We start from the raw sequence: 21,013 nt of genomic DNA on the forward strand, positions 1-21,013 counted from the left end.
AATGTTTGTGTTCATAATGAAATCTTAACAGTTGATTGCAAATCTGAGCACTGTTTATTACTGTTTTCTCTAAAGGATCATACGTATCGGAGAAGCATCTGGGAAGCAGGAGACTTCAGCAAAAACAGGACTGTCCTACGCTGATCAATCTAGTGTGAAATCTTTGGCACTAATTTCAATAAAATTCCAGCGCACAGACATCATCTGACTAGCTGGAAAAACCTGCAGCAAATCTGCCTGATGAAACAGATAGAGATATAGGGCCTGATCACACCTGAACGGTGCGGGACTCCAAAGACTGCCATCATGGATAAATAAACTATTAAAATGCAAATAATTCTACTGACAAATGTAGCCTACTATAGGATATACAGATCAGTGTCTTTTTTTAGGTGGGATTGTGACGGTCAGTGTTTGCTTTGGCAGCTCCACTAACACAAACCCTGAATGAAGTGAAAACCTGCGCCTCCTGCGAACCGCAGACAAACAGAGCACCGGATTGAGATGAATGTGAAGAATAAAGAACAGAATTGCTGCAAACCGATGCCAATAAAATGTTACATTGAGGGAAAATAACAAAGATCATTAAAATCATGCAGTGATCAGCAATTCCCAACTATAGGAGAACTGAAGCTTTGAGATTTGAGTTGACATTTAATATTTAAGGCTCTGGGTTTGTTTAAATCTACATCACGTAGAGCATTGTTAATAGTAATGTTTGTCTCAGCATACACCTCAATAAAGAGGGTGACTTTGAAAGGAGTTTCTTGTGCTGATGATATTGTAGAGACTGTCTGAAGAAATGCCATGATACGCATGACCACATACGCAGACTGGCCTGCCCTCTAGTGGTCATACATGCTATTCAGGGGCAGAACAACAAAAATGAAGACCAATGAAGTGAAATAGTTATCTTTAATAAAACGGAATGGTCAATATTTCTTTAGGAAGTGACAGGAGGATATCCAGATGCTGGAGTATCATGTGAACACAATATAAAAGCTGCTGCGGCCTGCACGGTGTTTATGAGTGAAGTGGATGGGCCGTGTGACGCAGCATCAGTCCAGGGCGACTCCCTCCGGAAGCTCCACCACCACCGGAGCGCATTCATCAAGATCTGCATCAAAGTCCCAACGAAACTTTTTGGTCAGGTGGACTTTAAATTTTTCTGCTCTTTTCCGTAATGTGCTGTCGACTCCGGGACTGCTGGCAAACTGGAAGAAGTCCTGGAATGCAGCGATAGAAAGAAAAGATATTAAAAACATCAGTTACACTAAAAACAGCCACAATTTGTTAAATGCATAACAATGTGCATGTTCGCTGACAAAGACGAATAGATCTCATTAGAATCACTGACGCTTTCTACACTGGATGCAGTATACAGAAGGACCTGAGTGTCAGGAAGAAGAAAAGGATGGTTTTATATGGATAATAATGTTATTAAAACCCTTAATCACATGCGATATCAAGGGGGCCTATACAATGACGTCAGCCTTAAAGGAGCAGCCTCTTTAAAATGTCTTGAAAATCATAATTTTTGCAAATATATGTTTGGATTTAAAACTTTATTAACATTTTATTCATTATAAGTAAACCTCGAGAAATTAAAAAAAACAAAAAAAAACATGTCATGACCACGTTAAAATTTAGCAACTAAACATTGAACAATTATTGAAAAATTAAACATTAACAATGAAACATATTTTGACTTTACAGTTCTCCCATGTCAGTTTTATTAAAAATAAAATAAAGTTTAATCTTTTTTATTTTGATTGTTTTTACTTTAAAGTTATTCATTTAAATGTTATATTATGTTTATAATTTCATTCATTTAGCTTTTAATCAACTCAAGAAGCTCCTGCAGGTCCCTCATGAACTCCTGGGAAACATTTATGAAACATTATATGTGACCCTGGACCACAAAACCAGTCATAAGGGTCCATTTTTTTAAAATTGAGATTTATATATCATCTGAAAACTGAATAAATAAAATCTGAGCTTTCCATTGATGTATGGTTTGTTAGGATCTGACAATATTTGGCTGAGATACAACTATTTGAAAATCTGGAATCGGTGCAAAAAAAATCTAAATATTGAGAAAACTGCATTTAAAATCATCCAAATGAAGTTATTAGCAATGCATATTACTAATCAAAAATCAGGTTTTGATGTATACTTAATATCCTAATGATTTTTGGCATAAAAGAAAAACCGATACAATGTATCGTTGGCTATTGCTACAAATATACTTGCTACTTATGACTGCTTTTGTGCTCCAGGGTCACATATGAAACCCATAGAAAACAGACAATTTTAGACTATCTAAAACAGATTTCTATTAAAATCAACATGAAATGCCTATTTGAACCCTTTTAATTCCATAATGTCATGTATTTCCACATAAAACAATAAGCAATGAGGGGGAAAGGATGGGAATCGATTAGATACAGATAAAAGCCAAACCTGGAGATGAGTTTATAATGGATCACAGAGGACTCCTTTCTAATCTATCATTATTCTAACCTTCATTATATTACGGTTTAAAAAAGGCCCTGCGTAAACAGCTATTTGACTATTAATATTAACCAAAAGCTTGTGTGTCTTTGACATCAGCCATAGAGGAAAAAAAGATTCAGGGATGGAACAAATGATTATATTTTAATGAAAGATCAAATTTGAAAAATAAATTGTGTTTATGCTTTGAAATGTTGCTACCTGAAGAATTATGCTCATCAAAAATATGCATTACTAAAGTAAAAAGGGTCACTTTTTTGATTAGATGTTGACTGTAAGATGAGCTGTGTGAAGCGCACCTGAAGTGTGGTGGTGAGGAAGTTGTTCTGCGACACGATATCCACAAAGAAGTCCGGAGGGATCTCTCCCAGCTGATGGTAGAGGACGGCGATGAGCCCCAGATACAGGTCCCTCCTCTCCTTCATGGCCTCCTCAGAGCGGCACAGCAGAGCCAGCAGGCGCTTCCAGTGCTCGAAGGCCTCGTACACATTCCCCATCAGGAAACAAACAAAGGCAAACTGCAGCTCTCCTGCAAACAGGGACATTGTATAATTCAGTATTTCAGTGCACAAATTATAACTAGATTTATACATTCCCCGGAGAAAATCCCACAGTATTACTTTAATAAAAACAGATGAGCAGTGCTGGGAAGGTTACTTTGGAAATGTAATGGGTTACAAGTTACCCTGTTTAACCATTTCAAATACTTTATCAAAGTAATGTAACTGATTACTTTTCTTCATTTGAATTTCTATTTTTTTGGCTACAATTTTATAAACTGTTAATCATTTTGAAACATTTAAAGCAGAGAGTTAATCTCAACACTTATTACTGTCAGATTTTCCTTCATCACTTGAATTAAGATCATACAGCATTTCATTTTAAAGCACAGCCTCCACAAAATCAGACTTTAGCGCCTCTTTTTGCTTTGAGATCATTCTGAGATTTTTATTAAAATAATAAAATATATTTTAATAGCCTTGATACTGTTTTTGAAATCAATTATTTGTGTAGATATGACCAGAAACACTGGCATCTAACAATGCTTCGGAAAAACAGTCAATTTAAAAAATAAAGCATATACACAAACCCAAACAGGCAATAAAGCAGTTATCTAATAAGCATGCGTCTATTCTGTGTCCTAAACTCCTGAAACATTGGTGTCTCATATTTTAAAGCAGTTGATGCAATTTGGGAAAGAAATCAATCATATCTGTATGTGTGTGAAAATATTCAGATGTAAGCCCTTTGTAATCGTTAACATTTTCATAAGTAACTAATTTAATTACATATGTTTTTTCTCGGTAACTGTAACATATTACAGTTACATTTATTTTGTAATTAAATTACGTAACTCCATTAAAGTTTTTGTTTACATAATATGTGTGTGTACTGTGTATATTTATTATGTATATAAATACACACACATGTACATATTTAAGAAAAATATGTTATGTTTATATATTAAATATATTTATATATAATATAAATTACATGAATGTAAATATATACATGTAAATATTTTCAAAATATATACTGTATGTTGTGTGTATTTATATATACATATTAAATATACACAGTACACACATATATTATGTAAACAAAAACTTTTATTTTGGATGCGATTAATCGTTTGACAGCACTAGTTAGAGGCCTTTTTTTTTGCTTTTTGTTAATTGTATAATAAATAAAAAGAAAACAAATAGATAGAATACAAAAAGAATAGAGAAGCTAGTGTTCGTTTTTTGTTTTTTTGTTTTTGTAAATGAATAGAATGCAAGTCTAAAACGGGCATTTTTTAAAATATATATATATATATAGTACTAGAATAGAGAGTGCTAGAGTTAGAGGGTCAAATAAATATTTTATGATTTTTATAAAAAACAATAAATTAAAAAAAAGACCATGCTTTCAGATTTAACATGACGTTCAGTTAGTAAACCGAACAGCAACCGATGCTCACCTAGTACACTGAGAGGCTGCTCTTTATAATGCCTCTCCAGCACAGAGTTGAGAGCGTAACTCCAATCCATGTTACACTGTGTGATCTGAGCAGGTGTGGCTCCAGGAGGGAACGCCTGTGTGGGGATGGAGGAAAAGCGCAGCTCCGTGCCTTCCCTCTGCTTCATCCGTGGCAGTCTGTCCAGCCCCTCCTTCATGCTCTGACACTCCTGATCGTTGCGGGGCAGGTTCTGCTCCTCGCGGTCTTTAGTGTGGGTCAGCTGCAGCTCCGGGATCACGTCGCTGAAGGCGCACACCCTCCCGCTGAGGGGCTGCAGAGCGGCGGCCAGCTCCTGGCTCAGTCTGTCTGTCAGGGAAACCCACTTGCGGAGAGTGTCGTAGGGATAGGGGCCCAGATAGCCATCCAGCTCTCTGAGGTTGGCCCGTATGCGCTCGGCCTCCTCTGGGTCCTGTGTGAACTCCAGATCTTCTTCTCTCTGGTTCCAGTGGGCTACAAGCACCTCCCGGGGTTTCAGGGACAGAAACAGGCCCATTTTGGGGCCAATGTCACCACATTCTTCATTAGAGTTGGCGGAGCAGTAGTGGAGGAAGTGAAGCCCTGGAGGAATCATCTTCACCCCACGGAACCGAGGGCCCAGGGTCCAGCTTTTGTAGTCGAGTCCCAACACTGATCCCTGAGGAACACCAAGTAAAACAAGCGTGGCTCCTTCTTCAAATAAGCCCCGAGCCACCTCGGGGTCCATATCTGTGGCTGCCATATCTGTTTAAAATAGGTATCACAAACATATCACTATAGTAAATGTGACTGGAATCTCATTACAATGAATGGAAATAACAATTTAAGATATTGTCATTTGTCTGCGTCATGTAATATCATTTTGTCAACTTTAGCAATTTGTGGGTTTGAAAATAATAAATTAATTAAATATAACGTAAAAGACTTGCGTTATATTAATGAAATATTAAAGTAAGGCACTCAATGAGTAAGCTAGAAAATGTGTTTCGAGAGAATAATATAAATAAACAAGCAGCAACAGCAAAACGGGTGTAAAAAATTAATATGTCGTTAAAAAGATGCAAAACTGTAAACTGATAATACCTAAACAACTGCGCTCAATCACAAATCCAAATTTTTACGTAAAGGCCATGTGTGAATCAAGAAAGAAACTTCCGCTGAAGCCGAAGCTAAAGTCAAAATAAAAGCCCTACTTCACGTTTCAACGCTGTTGCAGATAATAACATGTGTTCCCTACACGCGCAACGTTTGAAATCTGGATATTTGTAGATACTTTACTGATGTCATAATTTTTTTAATAACTCCGTGGAGCCCATAATCGCGTGTTTTTTTTTTTGTTTGTTTGTTTTTGCCGAATTATCGTATAACAAAATCCTACAGAACAATTCATATTTCCTAAATAAAATAAAAAACGTATTAGAATTGTATTCAGCTGCTGTTTTCTAAAGAACAATGACTTGTTTTATCAATATCTTCTTTTTTAAGTGTTTGAAGTGATTTAAATTCTCTCTCTTTTTTTTTTTTTTTTTTTTGGATGTTGTGAACTTTGTTATTGTTAGGTAAATATATTCATACAAGCAAATGGAAAAAATGTTAGCCCTCCTTTAATATATTTATTTGTGAGTTTGTGAAAATGTTTCAGAGCTTTAAAAAAACTAAATAGAAAGTCTGAAAGTCTTTGCCTCTCCATCTCAAAACATGTTTTATTGTCATGTGTTTTTGTGCCTCTATTGATTCGTGCTCCTTGTGGGGTTTTTTCTCTTTCCGCATTGTTGCTATTTTTGTTGTGAGTATAATAATTATTATTTATGTTGGTTATTTGTATTATTTATAGTGGATGTGCCTTATGTTGTTGGATGTTCCCTGTCTTGTTATGTACAATCTGCAAAAAAAAAAAAAAAAAAAGATTTGTTGTATCTTTTACTACAGCGCCTGCGCTCTTGGTCGCGCGCTTCACGGCTTCCGGCGCGCGTCGTACGCGGGTGTGAGCGTAGCAGGGCTTCGGAGTGAATTTCCCCGAGATCTGCTTCACCTGCGCGTCTCTGCCCCGATCAGGAGCCTTTGTCCCCCGCGAGAGAAGAGCGATGGGCTTCAGAAAGAAGAACAAGAGTCCTCCCGTGCTGAGCCACGAGTTTGTGATCCAGAATCACGCGGATATGGTGTCGTGTGTGGCCATGATCGTCCTGCTGGGGCTCATGTTTGAGGTGATTATTTCCTACAGACACCATGATCATCCCGCTCCAGCTTACTATTTACTGTGCAACTCATAACATAACACGCAAATCATGTTTGCTTGGTACTACATCTACCAGATAGAGCATGGCCATCATGTTTGAGGTTTTAATGTTAAAATCACATGATAACATGCTGTTGTGATTAAGTATATGTTAATATTTACTATTAAAATCAACCAGGTCATCACCTTTGAGTTCATAATTATTTATAATGAAACATTTTTATTATCATATCACATGATCATGTTTGATGTTATTGAAAATTATACTCATTTGCATCACATTTTAGGTCATTTTTTACTTTTATACGGTTATAAACAACATGATTGTCACATTTTAGGTTATTTTTGACTCTTACACTCACATAATATAACATGATCATCACATAATATTATGCATCAGTGAAGTGTGTTGTATTATGCTACATGCAGACACCCACGTCTATCCTAAAACCTTGGTGTCCGTGTAGTATAATGCAGCAAAGCTATTCCAGTAATTCTTAATAAAATCCCTTCATTTAATTGCTGGAACTAGACAAGTGTTATTTGAATATTTTAGTTAAACGGCAGCACTAAACATGCTGAATTAGATAATGAAAGCATAAAGCCGCTTGATCACATGCTCTGACTTAGCTTCCTCATTACAGTGAGGCAGCTGACTCTCATACAGACAGAAAATACCTCTCCTTTTACACTGGCTTGGAAAAGCTTTATTATAACAGCTGAAGTCATTTTGATTCAGATTTTATCATTCTAGTCACTGATTCTGTACTAATATTGCTGCAGCTTGTATCAGTAATGCCAGGAACTATTTGATGCTCAGCTGTTAAACTTGTGGTTTTTGCAAATATGTTTGTGTTTACTTGTAAGTATTAATATGATTTTTTTATTTTTTTTATTTTTGCAGGTGACAGCAAAATTTGCTATTATGTTCATCACAGTCCAGTATAATGTCACACAAAGCCTGGATACAGGTACGATCAAGATCTTTCAATCACGCTTATACACATAAATAATATATAACTGCTAGGTGCAGTCATCAGGGTCCAAGCTGAAATAAACGTGAGCAAATTGGCAAATTTAAATGATAGACTCGGCGAGTTCAGTGTAAAAATAAATGGCAAACGGTGCGACTGAAGGATTCTGTTAGTGCTGCACGATAAATCGAAATGAAATCGCAATCGCGATTAGACAGAAGCTGCGATTGTCATGCATATCTCTCAGTGAAGCACGGTTCTGTGATTAGTAGTAAATCTCCATCCGAAGGCCAGAGAAACTCCAAATATGCCCCGCAGAAGAACCCCAGGAAATGCCCATTAATTTGATTAATCGTGCGGCCCTAGATTCTGTGAAAACAATCATTTAGATTCTAATAAAATGAATGCAAAGCATGAATTCACTCATTATCACTCCTCTAAAGGCCAGTGCAAATTTCATGTTTTGTGGTCATTCACGTTTGAAATTACTGACTGCTAAAATATGAATTTAGTGTATTGACTGATATAAATTTGCATGTTGTATATATTTGATCTGTAATTTAGTGGGTCATAGAGCCAGAAAACGTCTTCTGGAAAGTTTCAGAAGATATATTTCGAGGCGAAATATAATGAATGAAATGATTTTTGTGAGTATCTACAGATGCGTATCGCTATTCTAGTCAACTGAATGTGTTTTTCTGTGGCTCGTGGCATTTCTCCGCTCACCCAGGCGGCTTCATCCGTTGTGGAAATGTCACTGTGTGTGATGAGATGAAATGTCGAGGCATCACAGGTCTCGCAAATTCTCTAGCTGAGACAATTAGCGGAAAGCGTCTCTAAACGAGCCGCTCTGCTCGGACCCCTAATGAGTGCATAATGAGTTTAAATGAGCAGGCTTTCATTTTTGGCTGCTTGGTTTTGTTCAGATGCAGAGGACAAGCCTGAGCCTGTCAACTACTACAAATACGGTCCCAAGGACATCGCCACTGTCTTCTTTTACCTGCTCATTGCCATAATTCTTCATGCCCTGATTCAAGAGTACATACTCGACGTAAGTTCTCTGCTGTTTTAGCTTATCTGAGTATTTAAGATGTTGTACCTTTTCTTGAGCACTAATCAGATGAGCATGTTTGCACAAAAGCTCGCAGTTCCTTCTGTTGAAGCTGTCAATGCTCTTTGGGACGCTGGACAATCACGGCTCATCAGGTCCAGCCCAGCTCGAGTCCACGCTGACATTAAGAGAAGGGGACACATTTTTCATTTAGCTGTACTTGACTGTTTTCACTCAAATTGTTAGACTGATTGCATAATTTGTCATTAAAAACATGTATACGAGGTCGGTAAGGCTTTTTATGTATATTAATGCTCACCAAGGCTGCATTTATTGAATCAAAAATAGTTAAAAACGCTGAATATTTGTAGCTCAAGAAGCTTTTCTAATTATTGTCAATGTTGTGATTTTTGTCATTAATAGAAAGTTCAGAATTGCATTAGTATGACAATCTTTCGGAACATTTTAAACGGTCACTTTTGATCAATTTAATGCATCCTTGCTGAATAAAAGTAGAAAAAAAAATAATAATAATGAGAAATATTTCACTGACGTGGTAGTTTACTATATACAGTGGCATGCAAAAGTTTGGGAACCCCTTGCAGAATCTGTGAAATATTTTAACAAAATAAGAGAGATCATACAAAATGCATGTTTTTTTTAGTACTGTCCTGAGATATTTTACATAAGATGTTTACATATAGTCCACAAGACAAAAAATAGCTGAAATTATTAAATAAATATTCAGTTATTCCCACTGTATATGTATGCAAAAGAATGTTGTACATGCACATACATTTACATATTTTGTGCAAAAATATTGTGAATTTTCTTTAAATTTTTGGTTTATTTATTTTCCCCTCATTTATTGCTTGTCCGATCAGGCCTTGCTACTGAAGATTTCATCAATACACATCCTCGAAACTAATTTGAATGGTTTCTTCAAATTGCTCTTCATCTCTCAAGACAGTAACCTGATTGTGTTTCAATAGAAAATCAATCGTCGGCTACACTTGTCCAAAACCAAGCACAGCAAGTTCAATGAGTCGGGACAGCTGGCCACCTTCTACTTGTTCTCCTTCGTCTGGGGCTGCAGCATCCTCACCAATGTAAGAGATCTGCTCATGACGTCCCAGATCTGCCCTTCCCTCATTTGTACACAGACTAACTGACTGTTTCTTCAATCAACAGGAGGAGTTTGTGACAAATCCAACGTTTCTTTGGGAAGGTTATCCTCACATCCACATGGCGTGAGTCACGTGACACAGTCATTCTAACGTCCAGTTGTACATCTCCCCTCAATAAAGCACATGATTTGAGGGATGATTGAAGTTGTGTTCCTAAATGCAGTAGTTTTGGTTAAGTGCTTATTCAGATCACTAACCCCAAGTATGCCTTTTCTTTAGAACTGCTCAGCATTAATTAATTCCCGTATACTATTCAGAAATACGTTTCTCACCAGCTTTATTAGAAGATTTGCAAATGTATTGTGGTATGACAGGATTGTCCTTGGTCTTTAATTAGATCTTTTAATACATGACTCACCAAGAAATAAGTAATTAAGTAAACATTTGATATATTGCACACATCATTGTCCATTTTTGGTTATTGCAGGATCTTAAACTATCCAAACAACACTGAAAAACACTCAGCTCGGATTACTCAAACTGTAACCTGTTTGTATTAGTATGTGTAAGTATCTGACGCATTAGGTGCACCGTTGCGGATCACAAGCTGATCTACAAACCTCTTTCTGTCTTGTAGTTTCCAAGTGAAGTTTTTCTATATCTGTCAGATTGCCTACTGGTTCCATGCTCTTCCTGAGCTGTATTTTCAGAAAGTACGAAAGGTAAGGCTTAGTTTTTTGCCATATGTATTTGAAGCTGACAGAAATGGTAGTTGTTATACATTATTAAATTGAAATTGTGTTTATTTTTGTTTTTAGGAGGACATTCCACGTCAACTTTACTACATTTGCCTTTATATATTTCACATCACTGGTGCCTACGTCCTGAAGTGAGTGTTTTCTTACAATCGTAGTGGTATTTTATTTCTGTCACTACTGTGAACTAACCTCCGCACAGGATATGAAAATATGGTTGTTTTTATAACAGTGCATGGTAGATGAGTGCAGCAATAGTGGTTAATTCATAAGGAACCAGTTTGTGGACGTGTGTTTGAATTATTGAAGAGTGAATCTGACTCGTGTGTCCTCTTTCAGTCTCCACCGTCTGGGTCTGGTTCTTCTGGTGCCGCATTATCTGGTAGAGCTGCTCTTTCACGCCTCGCGACTCTTCTACTTCAGTGATGAAAACAAGCAGAAGGGGTTCGTCTCTTCCTATCTTCAGAGCTCACATTGTGCTGCTTTCCACGGTTTTCTTGTCATATAATCCTAGAATTTAATATGATTTCTGCCTGCTTAATTTCCCTTGCTCTGCTGAGGTCTTCTTTGAATTGTTCAGACTGTTGTTAAGAGGCCTGGCCTGTGTTTGCATCTTAGGTTCACGCTGTGGGCTCTGCTGTTTGTCATCACCCGCCTCCTGACGCTCACCGTTTCTGTCCTGACGTTTGGTTTTGGTCTGTCCCGCACAGATAATCAGGGATTCTCTTTAGCAGAGGGAAACTTTAATGTGCTGACTGTCAGGTAAGTCAGCTTGATTTCGCACATGTTTGCCTCCCCTGTGATATTTAGCAGACAAATACATTGTAATGAGACCATAAGGGCAGAAGACGCTAGTCCATGTTATGTAGTAGGGATGTGAACCTGCACTGCTTTCATGGTTCGGTTCGGTACGATTGCATTGACGATGCACTGCATCCTCAATTTTAAATTTTACTTCATGTATACAATTTTGTCAATAAATACAAGCAGTCAGATATATGAACTGAACCTTTAATATTACCTGCTCAAAGAAAACACGCTTCTTGAATGCATCAAACAAAACTCAAGTCTGGGCACAGAAGACAACAGGAGCATTTAGAACAAATACACAAAAGTAAATACTAAAAGTGCATAATGCATGGAGTGATGTAAAACATTTCAATATTAACCAGTTGTATTAATTAAAGGTATTACCCCCTGCATATTTTATTTGTGCGTGACATGATTTACACACAGCGTGTGTCTTCTCCAGGTCATGCTTACCAGGTTGTTCATAAAAGCCGAAATGTGCCCATATGTCGGCTTTTAAAGTAGTTGGAGCATTTTTAATTACTCGCACTCGCGTCTCGCCTCTTTCTGCCATTGCATGCTACCGCGACAAATGACATCAGAAAAGCGTCAGTACGTTATAATCGGTTATGGTCTATTACTGAACCAATACCGAATCGTCCTCGTCTGCATCGCGATGTATCGTAGAAATGATTAATTTCGACACCCCTATTATGTAGTGTGAATCTGCTTGACCAGCGTTCTGTGAAATTAAGCTGGACACCATCAGCAGATCAAAGGCTTTGGGCCGACTTTGATATGTTACTGTGGACAGGTCTGAATTTTGATGTTGTTTTGGCTAGGGATGCAAACTAATCATTTAATATATTGCACACATTATTGTCCATTTTTGATTATTGCAGGATCTTAAATGCCCTCTAATGAAACTATCCAAATAACACTGAGAAAAACTGCAAAACCCAGCTTAGGTTTGAGTGTGCGGTTAAAAACTAGCCCAGAGCGCCATCTGCTGTTAAAAACTAAGCTCAGAATCAATTCCAGATTGACACGAACAGTACACGCATATACTGCTCTGATGACGAAATTCACATCATGTGCATACACACACCCTAGCGTACATGTAAAAAGTGATGCATACTTTGATCTTGATAGTACCGGATCAATAAGCAGTACTGGTAAGAGTAGTAATGCTGTAAAAAACCTTAACGATCGATACCCATCCCTTGTGTTGACCTGCTTGGCAGGATTGTGATTGGATGTGGTTTTCAATGATCCATGTCTCAGACATCCACAAGAATTGTATCTGTATTCTGGGGTCATCAGGCTTAAATAGCAGTCAGAGCTTCACGTCAATAGCATAGCAGGTTGGAAAACCCATGAGGCTGAATGATCTCAGTGTAGTTGTGTATATCAAGAATAGGAGAGGGCCAAACACCGAACCCTGAGGTATGCAATGGTTAGCTGATGTGACTTAGACAGCCCTCCCATCCAAGGATCGAGCAGTGAGGGTAGGACTCAAATTTGAGAGCTTCTGAAGCTATTTTGAAGTATTTGTGAATGATGGTCTCTCTTTTAGGATGACATGCCTGTCAGCCATCTGCCTGACCCAGGCCTGGATGATGTGGAAATTCATCAATTTCCAGCTGAAGAAGTGGAGAGAACAATCTCAAATCCAGGCCAGCAAGAAGAAAGCTGTCAGCCCGAAAAGCAGACCCAGCAAGAAGGACTCTCGAGGTGAGTCTTGCCTGAAAGTCATTTGGCATGTAGATTAGAATATGTTTTGAAAGAACCCTGTTTATCTTTAGCACTCTAGACAGTACTCTTCAAATTGCCTATTCACAAGTGTTGCACAAAAAAAACTCATTCAAAACAACAGCGGTAGGCTCTTTGTTCATAGTGACTTGTATCAGTAAAGATTAACATGATTGTCATGTCAGTATTGAAATTGATGTAAATTAAGACGTTTAAGAATTAAAAAAATTAAACCACAACCAGATGCTCCATGTAGGAGTGAAGAGGGACAGCTACAGTATTGTGTACAGTATTAACAACTGCAGGATATGTAGCACACTTTCTTTTTTTTTTTTTTCTGGTAGATGAATTTAATTATTAGTTTAACCTCTTAACTGTCACCCCCCATTTTTGAACATATACATGAAAGTGCACTATCCGAACTTAAACTCTTATAATTCATGAATGCTTTGGAATACAGACATAAGGTTGGACTCTTTTTTTTTTTTAAGAAGACAATCAGCAGATTACTGCAAAAGTGGAATTATTTTAAAATATGAAAGTATCAAAAAGTTATAGAAGTTTAAATTTACTGTAAAGAAAATACAAAATATTATTTTTTATATATTTTATATAAAATAAATATTTTACATAACAGGTTTTACTCTAAAATTGGCATAAAATTAAAGCCTTATGTCTCAACAAGTTATGTTCCAAATTTGAAGTTGATATGAGAAAAATTGAGGTTCCTGTGAGATTTTATTTAGGGCGTCATACCACAAACAGCCACCGGGTGCCATTCAACTTCATTGAATTTTTTTTTAATGCATTTTTCTGTCACAAATGTCTAAATTTATCTGTCAATATTACTCCGATCACAAAAAGACCACCAAATGTGGAATTGTGAGAGTCAGACCTTTCCGGCAATATGTATTTTGTCAAGATTATAAAAAGTTTTGATTCTAAAAGACCGTAATACATTGTGTAATATGACACTTGACACCACCCACTAAGGGGGAGGAGACCGCCAAACGATTTTAAAGTACAATTTCCATGGTAAAGCAATGTCCGATTTCAAAATGGTTTTCACAGGATGAATTTTGAGGTTTTAAGCTTTCAAATGATATATAATTTATGATGATTACTCAAATATTTGATAGGGAAAAAAGACAACGAAAAAAAGAGCGGGACGGTGACAGTTAAGGGGTTAATAGGTAGAGTCTAGCTGGCTAGTTATGTAATAATATTCTTTACAGGCTCTTAAAGTAAATGACACAAGTCGCATGCTTGCGGTGTTGAAGGTACTTTCAGTAGTTTGGTGCTGATTTAAAACTGTGTATCACCAGTAAAGTTACGATACGTATTACGATACAGGACTGCACTGAATTTCACCTCAGCAGAATTTAGTAAAACTGCTGTTTATTAAACACTGCATGCTATAGGGCCATTACTAACTATAGGCAGAGCAGCAGTTGACCTCTGCATTACAATATAGCTGTACTACTCTGCATTATCCGCAGTACAATATAGATAATGGCATGTTTCATGTTTACATTGGGCACTCCCCACCAGGTACAATATTCTGATTGCTTGCATCTTATTTTTAAGCCAATAAATAATAATGTACTCGTGCTAATGAATTTATATTGTAATGTACTCGTATTAATACAGCGTGTTCCAAATTATTATGCAAGTAACATATCAGTAGGATTTCATTAAAGTAAATATTCAGGTTTTAGTTTTTTTCAAAGAATGTGTTTGTTTGTTTTATTTTTCATGTTTTAATTTAAAGGGAAACCTACTAAGGTTGTTCCACATTATTAAGCAAGTCACGGTTCTCATGCAATATGGGGAGGAAGAAAGATCTTTCTGAAGGTGAAAAGCGTGAAATAGTACAATGTCTTGCAACAGGCCTGAAAATAATTGATATATCACGAAAACTAAAAAGAGATCTTCGAACTGTCAAAAGATTTGTGAGTGATTCACAGCACAGAAGAATTCGATCAGCTGAAGGCTTATTAAGAAAGGTTTCTGTCAGACAAATTAATGTTATTAAAAGGGCAGCTATAAAAAAAAAAAAGCCACTGTTGAGCAGCAAACAGGTATTTGAAGCTGCTGGCGTCTCTGGAGTCCCAAGAACCTCTCGACGCAGGATCTTTCAGAGGCAGTTGTGCATAAAGCTGCATTTCGACCACCCCCTAACCAAAACTCACAAAGAGAAACTTTCGCAATGGGCTCAGAATTATATGAAGACTAATTTTCAATCAGTTTTATTCACTGACGAATGCCGCACTTGATGGTCCAGATGGATGGAGCAAGGAGGTGGTGGAGGGATGATTTGGGCTGGTATATTGGGAAGTGAGATGGTACGTCAAAATGGCCTTTGCAAGATATGTGGAGTTCCTAACAGACCATTTTCTGCTATGGTATAGAAAGAAGAATCGTGCCTTCTGAAATAAAATGATTTTCATGCAGGATAACGCACCATCTGCAAAAAACACCATTGATTCCTTGATTGCTATGGGCATAAAAAGAGAAATCATCATGGTGTGGCCACCATCATCCCCTGACCTCCTTAAATCCTTCAAATGAAGATCTATGAAGGTGGGCGGCAGTATACCTCCAAACAACAGCTCTGGGAGGCAATACTGGCATCCTCAAATGAAATACTGCCAGAAACTATACATGGACTTACAAGTTAAATGGATGAGAGAATTGTTAAAGTCACCTCCAAGAAGAGTGCATATAAATTAATATGTAACTTGAACTGTAAATAGGTTTTTAGTTTTAAATTGTTTATTTTTGGGAAAATGATCTGTCCATGCAGCAAATATGACAGATTTCTGTTTTGAGTTCATTATAACCCATTGAATGCTTTCAAACTGCATTCTGCATAATTATTTGGAACGACATATTTTGTGTTTTTTTTTTTTCCTTCAAAATATCAGTAAAACTGTTGATATTATCAGTTCTTTCACATAAAATAACATTCTCATTGTAAAATAATAGTTGAGGATAAAATGAGTCCTTAATCATACTGACTGATTTGGAAAAACAAACAAAAATGGCATGTGCATAATCATTTGTAACGCGGTGTATAATGGGACTTGTATTGGTTTTAATGGAAACTGTAATGGACCCTGTGGGTCTCTGCTGGTAATTGGTCGCCTTCTATTGGTGGCTTGTTAAAACCAATAAATCCTAATGGAATATGTCCCAAAACACACTACAGATTAATAGTTGATTGTTTGTAATGGTATTTGTAGTGGAAACCATTAAAATTTGCTCACTAGTATCAGTGTCATTTACATAAAGCTCAGACGGTCATGCTGATCCACATTGATAGGTGGCAGTGCCATTGTGATTGAAGAACTTTGAGGTTACTAATGAGTGCACCTTTAACAGTTTCATTAATTATAATAAGAGAGATTAAATAAGGGAGCAATTTAGATATTCCTAAACTTTCCTTTGAGAAAATAAGCATCTGAACTATGAAATGTGCTTTCATCACCTGTCGTCTTGGGGAAAATGCACAACAAGGTAATGGTAGACACCTAAATGTTTGTTATATTAGTTGTGTTTTGGGTTGTAAAAATACTACCAGCTACCATGCTTCAGCACCAGACATGCGCAGTTGCATTGAAATCTCTTTGTTATTGCTTATTTACTTAACCAAATGATCTTTTATTTCTCCTTGACAGGGGGTTCAGTCAATGGAGTCATGAAACCAGATGACAAGACGTCGCCAAGAGCAAGAAAATCTAAAGCCTCGTAAGAGGAAACCGAGAGCAGGTGCCCAAAATGTGATGCTCTGTTTCCACTCTGAACTGTAGAAAAGAAACAGATTTGATAACTGCGAAAAGAACCACAGGAACGAACTACGGCATGGTTCAGGTTTTATTTGTCTCCTGTTTTTCCTGTCTGCATCTTTAAAATGAACTATATAGATTTATAATCAATCATTATATCCATATGCTTGTGACTTTTAGCAAGACTGAGAGGTTTTCTGAAGGTTTTGTGATTGACGTGAAGGGAAGGCTCGCTCGTTGAGTTGTGTGGTTTCTTAAGTCCAGGATCTGCACGACAGAAATGTTTCTGCAAGTCGGTCTTGCTCAGAAGATGAAGCGTTTATCCGGCCCTGAACACGATTAAACCCTATTCGACGTGATTTCTGCGCTTCTTATGAAACACACGGTGTGGACCGAAGCGTTTGATAAGTGTCCTTTGTTAACTGTTCACCTTTAGCCCCTCAGTCCTGTACGCTACTATGACGCTCAGTGAGAAACCCCAGTATGAAGAGGCTGAGGTGGCCAAGGACTGCTACACAACTCCTTTTTACATAGCTTTTAAATGACCTGAGCTGTGTGATTTTACATGTCGATACTGAGAGCAACTGATTTTAGTGTCCCGTTTGCGTGTGAATGTCGTTGTTTGAGGAGAATCGTTTTGTAATTGTTTGAGGCGGAGCTGTTTGTGAGAGTGCCATCTGAAGGCTTGGATGATGCAGTGTTGATCTGGTTTTCAGTTGCGTTTTGTGTTTGAGGTGATTAGATGACGGCTCCCCCTGCAGGCTTGGATCTATTTCTTTAAGGATTGATATGCCTTTTTTGCAGAAGGGTTCACATGCTGCCCCAGGACTATTAAAGAGCCTAACTGGCCGAGTTTGGGGCCTTGGTGCTTATCATGGCTACCTTGCGGTTATCGATATAATCCATAACACATGGTGATATCGCTTTTAGTTTCAGTTGCAAAAGCCTTGGAGCTCGTTAAAGGCTTTACTATGATATTGTGTAAGTGTGGATTTTATCCATGAAGAGGTTTTGAGCGCAGGAGAAAGATTGAAGTTAAATGTGCAGGTGCACCGAGTTATACTGATGTTTATGAAGCCCTGAAGCTCTGTTTTTATGTGAAAAGTGTTGGAACATCACTCTTTCAACACTTTGTGGCCTTTTTCCTTGCGTTTGAGTGATCTGCTCTCTGTTATCTATCACCTGTAACTCTCTGACGGACCGCGTCTGTCAGCATGTAGTTTATATGAAACCATACGATTCTTTAAGTGTCCTTAAGCTGACAACAGTAGAAGTTGTGTTCTTTCTCGGTTTGCGTTCTCTTTGTGTCTGTGTTTATTAGTGTGAAGAGAGAGTTCGATATTATTTTCCTCGTTGAAATGCCGTAAACGTGTGCATGTTGCGATCTGTGGAAGAATTGCCTCACTGAAGCATTTAATGCCTAAAAGCAGAAATAAAACCGTAGGCATGCAATCAAAAGTGGCCGTCTGTTAAACATTTTTTTTTTACTACTGTTTTTTTGTATAACCAAGTGTAAAAGCAAGACACAAACTGCCAGTTTGTTTCATTTTATTTTGTGAACCCTGTCTTAACACACACACACACGCTGTGCTGTGTACCAGTTGCCAAATTATATGAAAGGGACGTGCTGCTCTCTCCCAGTTAACTTTGGTATTGTGTGTACAAGTTAGAAATCATACTTGGCTCTCGGTTCAGTTTGTAGGTCAAGTGCCTAAATCTGGCTGCAGAACTGGGTCCGAATCAATGGTTTGCTTTAGCTCGGTGCATTTCGGTGAAAGAGCCCAGATTCAAAGCAGAGTCAAAGATTTCATAGAAACTTTCACCGTGACCTTCGTAACGCACACAGAGGTCATTCTCAATTCAGGGTTTTAAATCTAGGATCTGTAACTGCTGATAGTGACTGTTAAAGGGATAGTTCACCCAGAAATGAAAATCTGATGTTTATCTGCTTACGCCCGGGGCATCCCAGATGTAGGGGACTTTGTTTCTTCAGTAGAACACAAACGAAGAGTTTTAACTCAAACCGTTGCAGTCTGTCAATGGGACCCACTGCTTTGAGAGTCAAAGAAAACATACACAGACAAAACCAAATGAAACCCTGCGGCTCGTGACGATACATTGAGGTCTTAAGACACGAAACGGTGCGTGACACGGCATAGTAGACGCATGCGTGTTCTTGGCATCCAACTTCAGTGGTGCATTACCGCCACCTACTGTACTGGAGTGTGAACCGGAGCTAGACAGAGATCAACTATAACTAGAAGGGAGACTTCCATCTCTCTTCTTACCCTTCCCCTTTAATTAATTAATAATAATGATGATTTCCAAAACTGTATTCTACATCCTATTTGCTATACCAGTTCTGAACAATGAGTGACGTATATCTACTATGCCAGAGCAGGTTGACGCGTCACACGCCGGATGTTGTGAACGCGCTCGGGACATTGCGGTGGATCAGAGGTAAAAAATGATATAAATACTGTTCAGTTTCTTGCACAAACCAATCATTTCATTTTAATTGGGATTTGTCTGTGCATGTTTTTTTGGCTCTCAAAGCCGTGGAGCCCATTGACTGGCATTATATGACTGACAGACTGCAACGGTTTGAGTTAAAAATCTTCTTTTGTGTTCTACTGAAGAAACAAAGTCCCCTACATCTGGGATGCCCCGGGGGTAAGCAGATGAACATCAGATTTGAATTTTTGGGTGAACTATCCCTTTAATGTTGTTGAAATAACACCTGTACGGATCCGCCTCGCACGTCTTTAAACAAAATGTAAAGCTTTGTTTGCAGTGCAAAGCTAATTCTTAAAATTCAAGTCGGTGCTGGTTCTTCTCTAACAGATGTCTGCAGGACTGAACGCAGGAGTAATGTAGAGTTGAAAAATACTAAAATCTCCCACGTTTACACAAAAATGATACTGTTTTTGTTCCAAACCTGATTAACCCCCATTTCAAAGTAGAATTTTTTTTTTCAAGAGGAAACTTTTTTTTTTTTCTTTTTAGTTTTTTGTTTGCTGACTGATGTTTTGCAAACTAAACATGAAAGGAAAATAATTATATAGAGTAATTCACTACTGAATAATTGTCAGATTTTTAAACTATTTTTATAGCGTTGAACTATTGAGAGATGAACATTATTTAGAGCATATAAATATTTTACTGCTTATGGGTTTATTATTTTTATACTGTGTGGGAGAAGCTTTCTACCATTTCAGTGGCACTGCAAATGATAAATACTTTTGGTGACTTTAAATGTTGTGAAAAGATTCAAACGTTCCTGCCACTTTCCCTGATCTGTCAGTGTGTTTTGTTTTGTTTGAGATTTTAATTTGGGGTATGAACAAGTCTGTACTCTGTACAAGTCTATATTTTGTTTGTTTTTGAGTAGTGAGATTCTGGTGGATAAAAACACGAAGTAAGTGACAATGAGAATAAACTTCACACGCTCCCATTGTTCTGTCATGTGAGAGACTAATGAATAACTGTGCTGTTTTGATGTGGCTTAGTTGTTTTGATTTTGTGTACATAAATGGAAATGGAAAAAAAAAAAAATCTAATTCACAAAATACATGTTTTTATAATATTGTTTGCAGTGATCAGCCATCATAATTATTCTGATATGTCAAATTAAAAGATGCACCAAAGCCTTCTGGAATATCAGATACACGGAACCTAAATTATTTTCACCATGCTTTACATAGTACAAGCACTGTTACTTTTCTAATGCTTGCCTGTATGTTGAGATATATTGGTTTTTATATAAAATGTTATTAATATATGTATTTATGCAAGTCTGTGTGATGCTTTTTGTATGTTTGTCCTTTGATTAAATCTTTTGCTTAACCCTAGTGTGAGCATGTATTTTGTTCATTTTGACTGCTGACGTTTATACTCCTCTCGATGAAAGACTGCATTCTGATGTCTGAAATACCATAATACTGGAAAAGAAGTCATTTTGCTTTTGTTTGTTTTTTTCTCTCACAGTACCGTGCACAAATCGCAGTATTCATTCCAATGGGCAGACTGCACTGAACAAAACTGCTGTG

The 21,013-nt window shown here is 37.4% G+C and overlaps 2 protein-coding genes across 2 annotated transcripts; one reads left to right on the forward strand and one right to left on the reverse strand.

The window, feature by feature from the left end:
• Window positions 1–896: 896 nt before the first annotated feature.
• Window positions 897–5,716, reverse strand: aar2 (AAR2 splicing factor). Its single transcript, XM_058763566.1, has 4 exons — window positions 5,576–5,716; window positions 4,478–5,236; window positions 2,814–3,043; window positions 897–1,226 (listed from the first exon to the last, which is right to left on the reverse strand). The coding sequence occupies exons 2-4, from the start codon at window positions 5,232–5,234 to the stop codon at window positions 1,059–1,061; spliced, it is 1,155 nt and encodes a 384-aa protein (XP_058619549.1). The 5' UTR covers window positions 5,235–5,236; window positions 5,576–5,716; the 3' UTR covers window positions 897–1,058.
• Window positions 5,717–6,445: 729 nt separating this feature from the next.
• On the forward strand, window positions 6,446–20,810 carry zgc:113278 (Translocating chain-associated membrane protein 1-like 1-like). Its single transcript, XM_058763889.1, has 11 exons — window positions 6,446–6,696; window positions 7,633–7,699; window positions 8,629–8,753; window positions 9,746–9,862; window positions 9,945–10,003; window positions 10,518–10,602; window positions 10,699–10,769; window positions 10,975–11,079; window positions 11,254–11,397; window positions 13,001–13,158; window positions 16,857–20,810. The coding sequence occupies exons 1-11, from the start codon at window positions 6,577–6,579 to the stop codon at window positions 16,928–16,930; spliced, it is 1,125 nt and encodes a 374-aa protein (XP_058619872.1). The 5' UTR covers window positions 6,446–6,576; the 3' UTR covers window positions 16,931–20,810.
• Window positions 20,811–21,013: the final 203 nt, after the last annotated feature.

Source organism: Onychostoma macrolepis, chromosome 23 (assembly GCF_012432095.1).
Source record: "Onychostoma macrolepis isolate SWU-2019 chromosome 23, ASM1243209v1, whole genome shotgun sequence".
In the NCBI taxonomy this organism is placed as follows: Eukaryota; Metazoa; Chordata; class Actinopteri; order Cypriniformes; family Cyprinidae; genus Onychostoma; species Onychostoma macrolepis.

Excerpts from the sequence above, each read along its gene's own strand:
- aar2 (XM_058763566.1), bottom strand. The coding sequence starts at position 5,234 with ATGGCAGCCACAGATATGGACCCCGAGGTGGCTCGGGGCTTATTTGAA. Across the intron at positions 3,044-4,477 it reads GCAGCCTCTCAGTGTACTAG|GAGAGCTGCAGTTTGCCTTT; the intron begins GTGAGCATCGGT and ends CCCTGTTTGCAG. Across the intron at positions 1,227-2,813 it reads TCCTCACCACCACACTTCAG|GACTTCTTCCAGTTTGCCAG; the intron begins GTGCGCTTCACA and ends GCTGCATTCCAG.
- zgc:113278 (XM_058763889.1), top strand. The coding sequence starts at position 6,577 with ATGGGCTTCAGAAAGAAGAACAAGAGTCCTCCCGTGCTGAGCCACGAG. Across the intron at positions 10,004-10,517 it reads TATCCTCACATCCACATGGC|TTTCCAAGTGAAGTTTTTCT; the intron begins GTGAGTCACGTG and ends TCTGTCTTGTAG. Across the intron at positions 10,603-10,698 it reads ATTTTCAGAAAGTACGAAAG|GAGGACATTCCACGTCAACT; the intron begins GTAAGGCTTAGT and ends TTTTGTTTTTAG.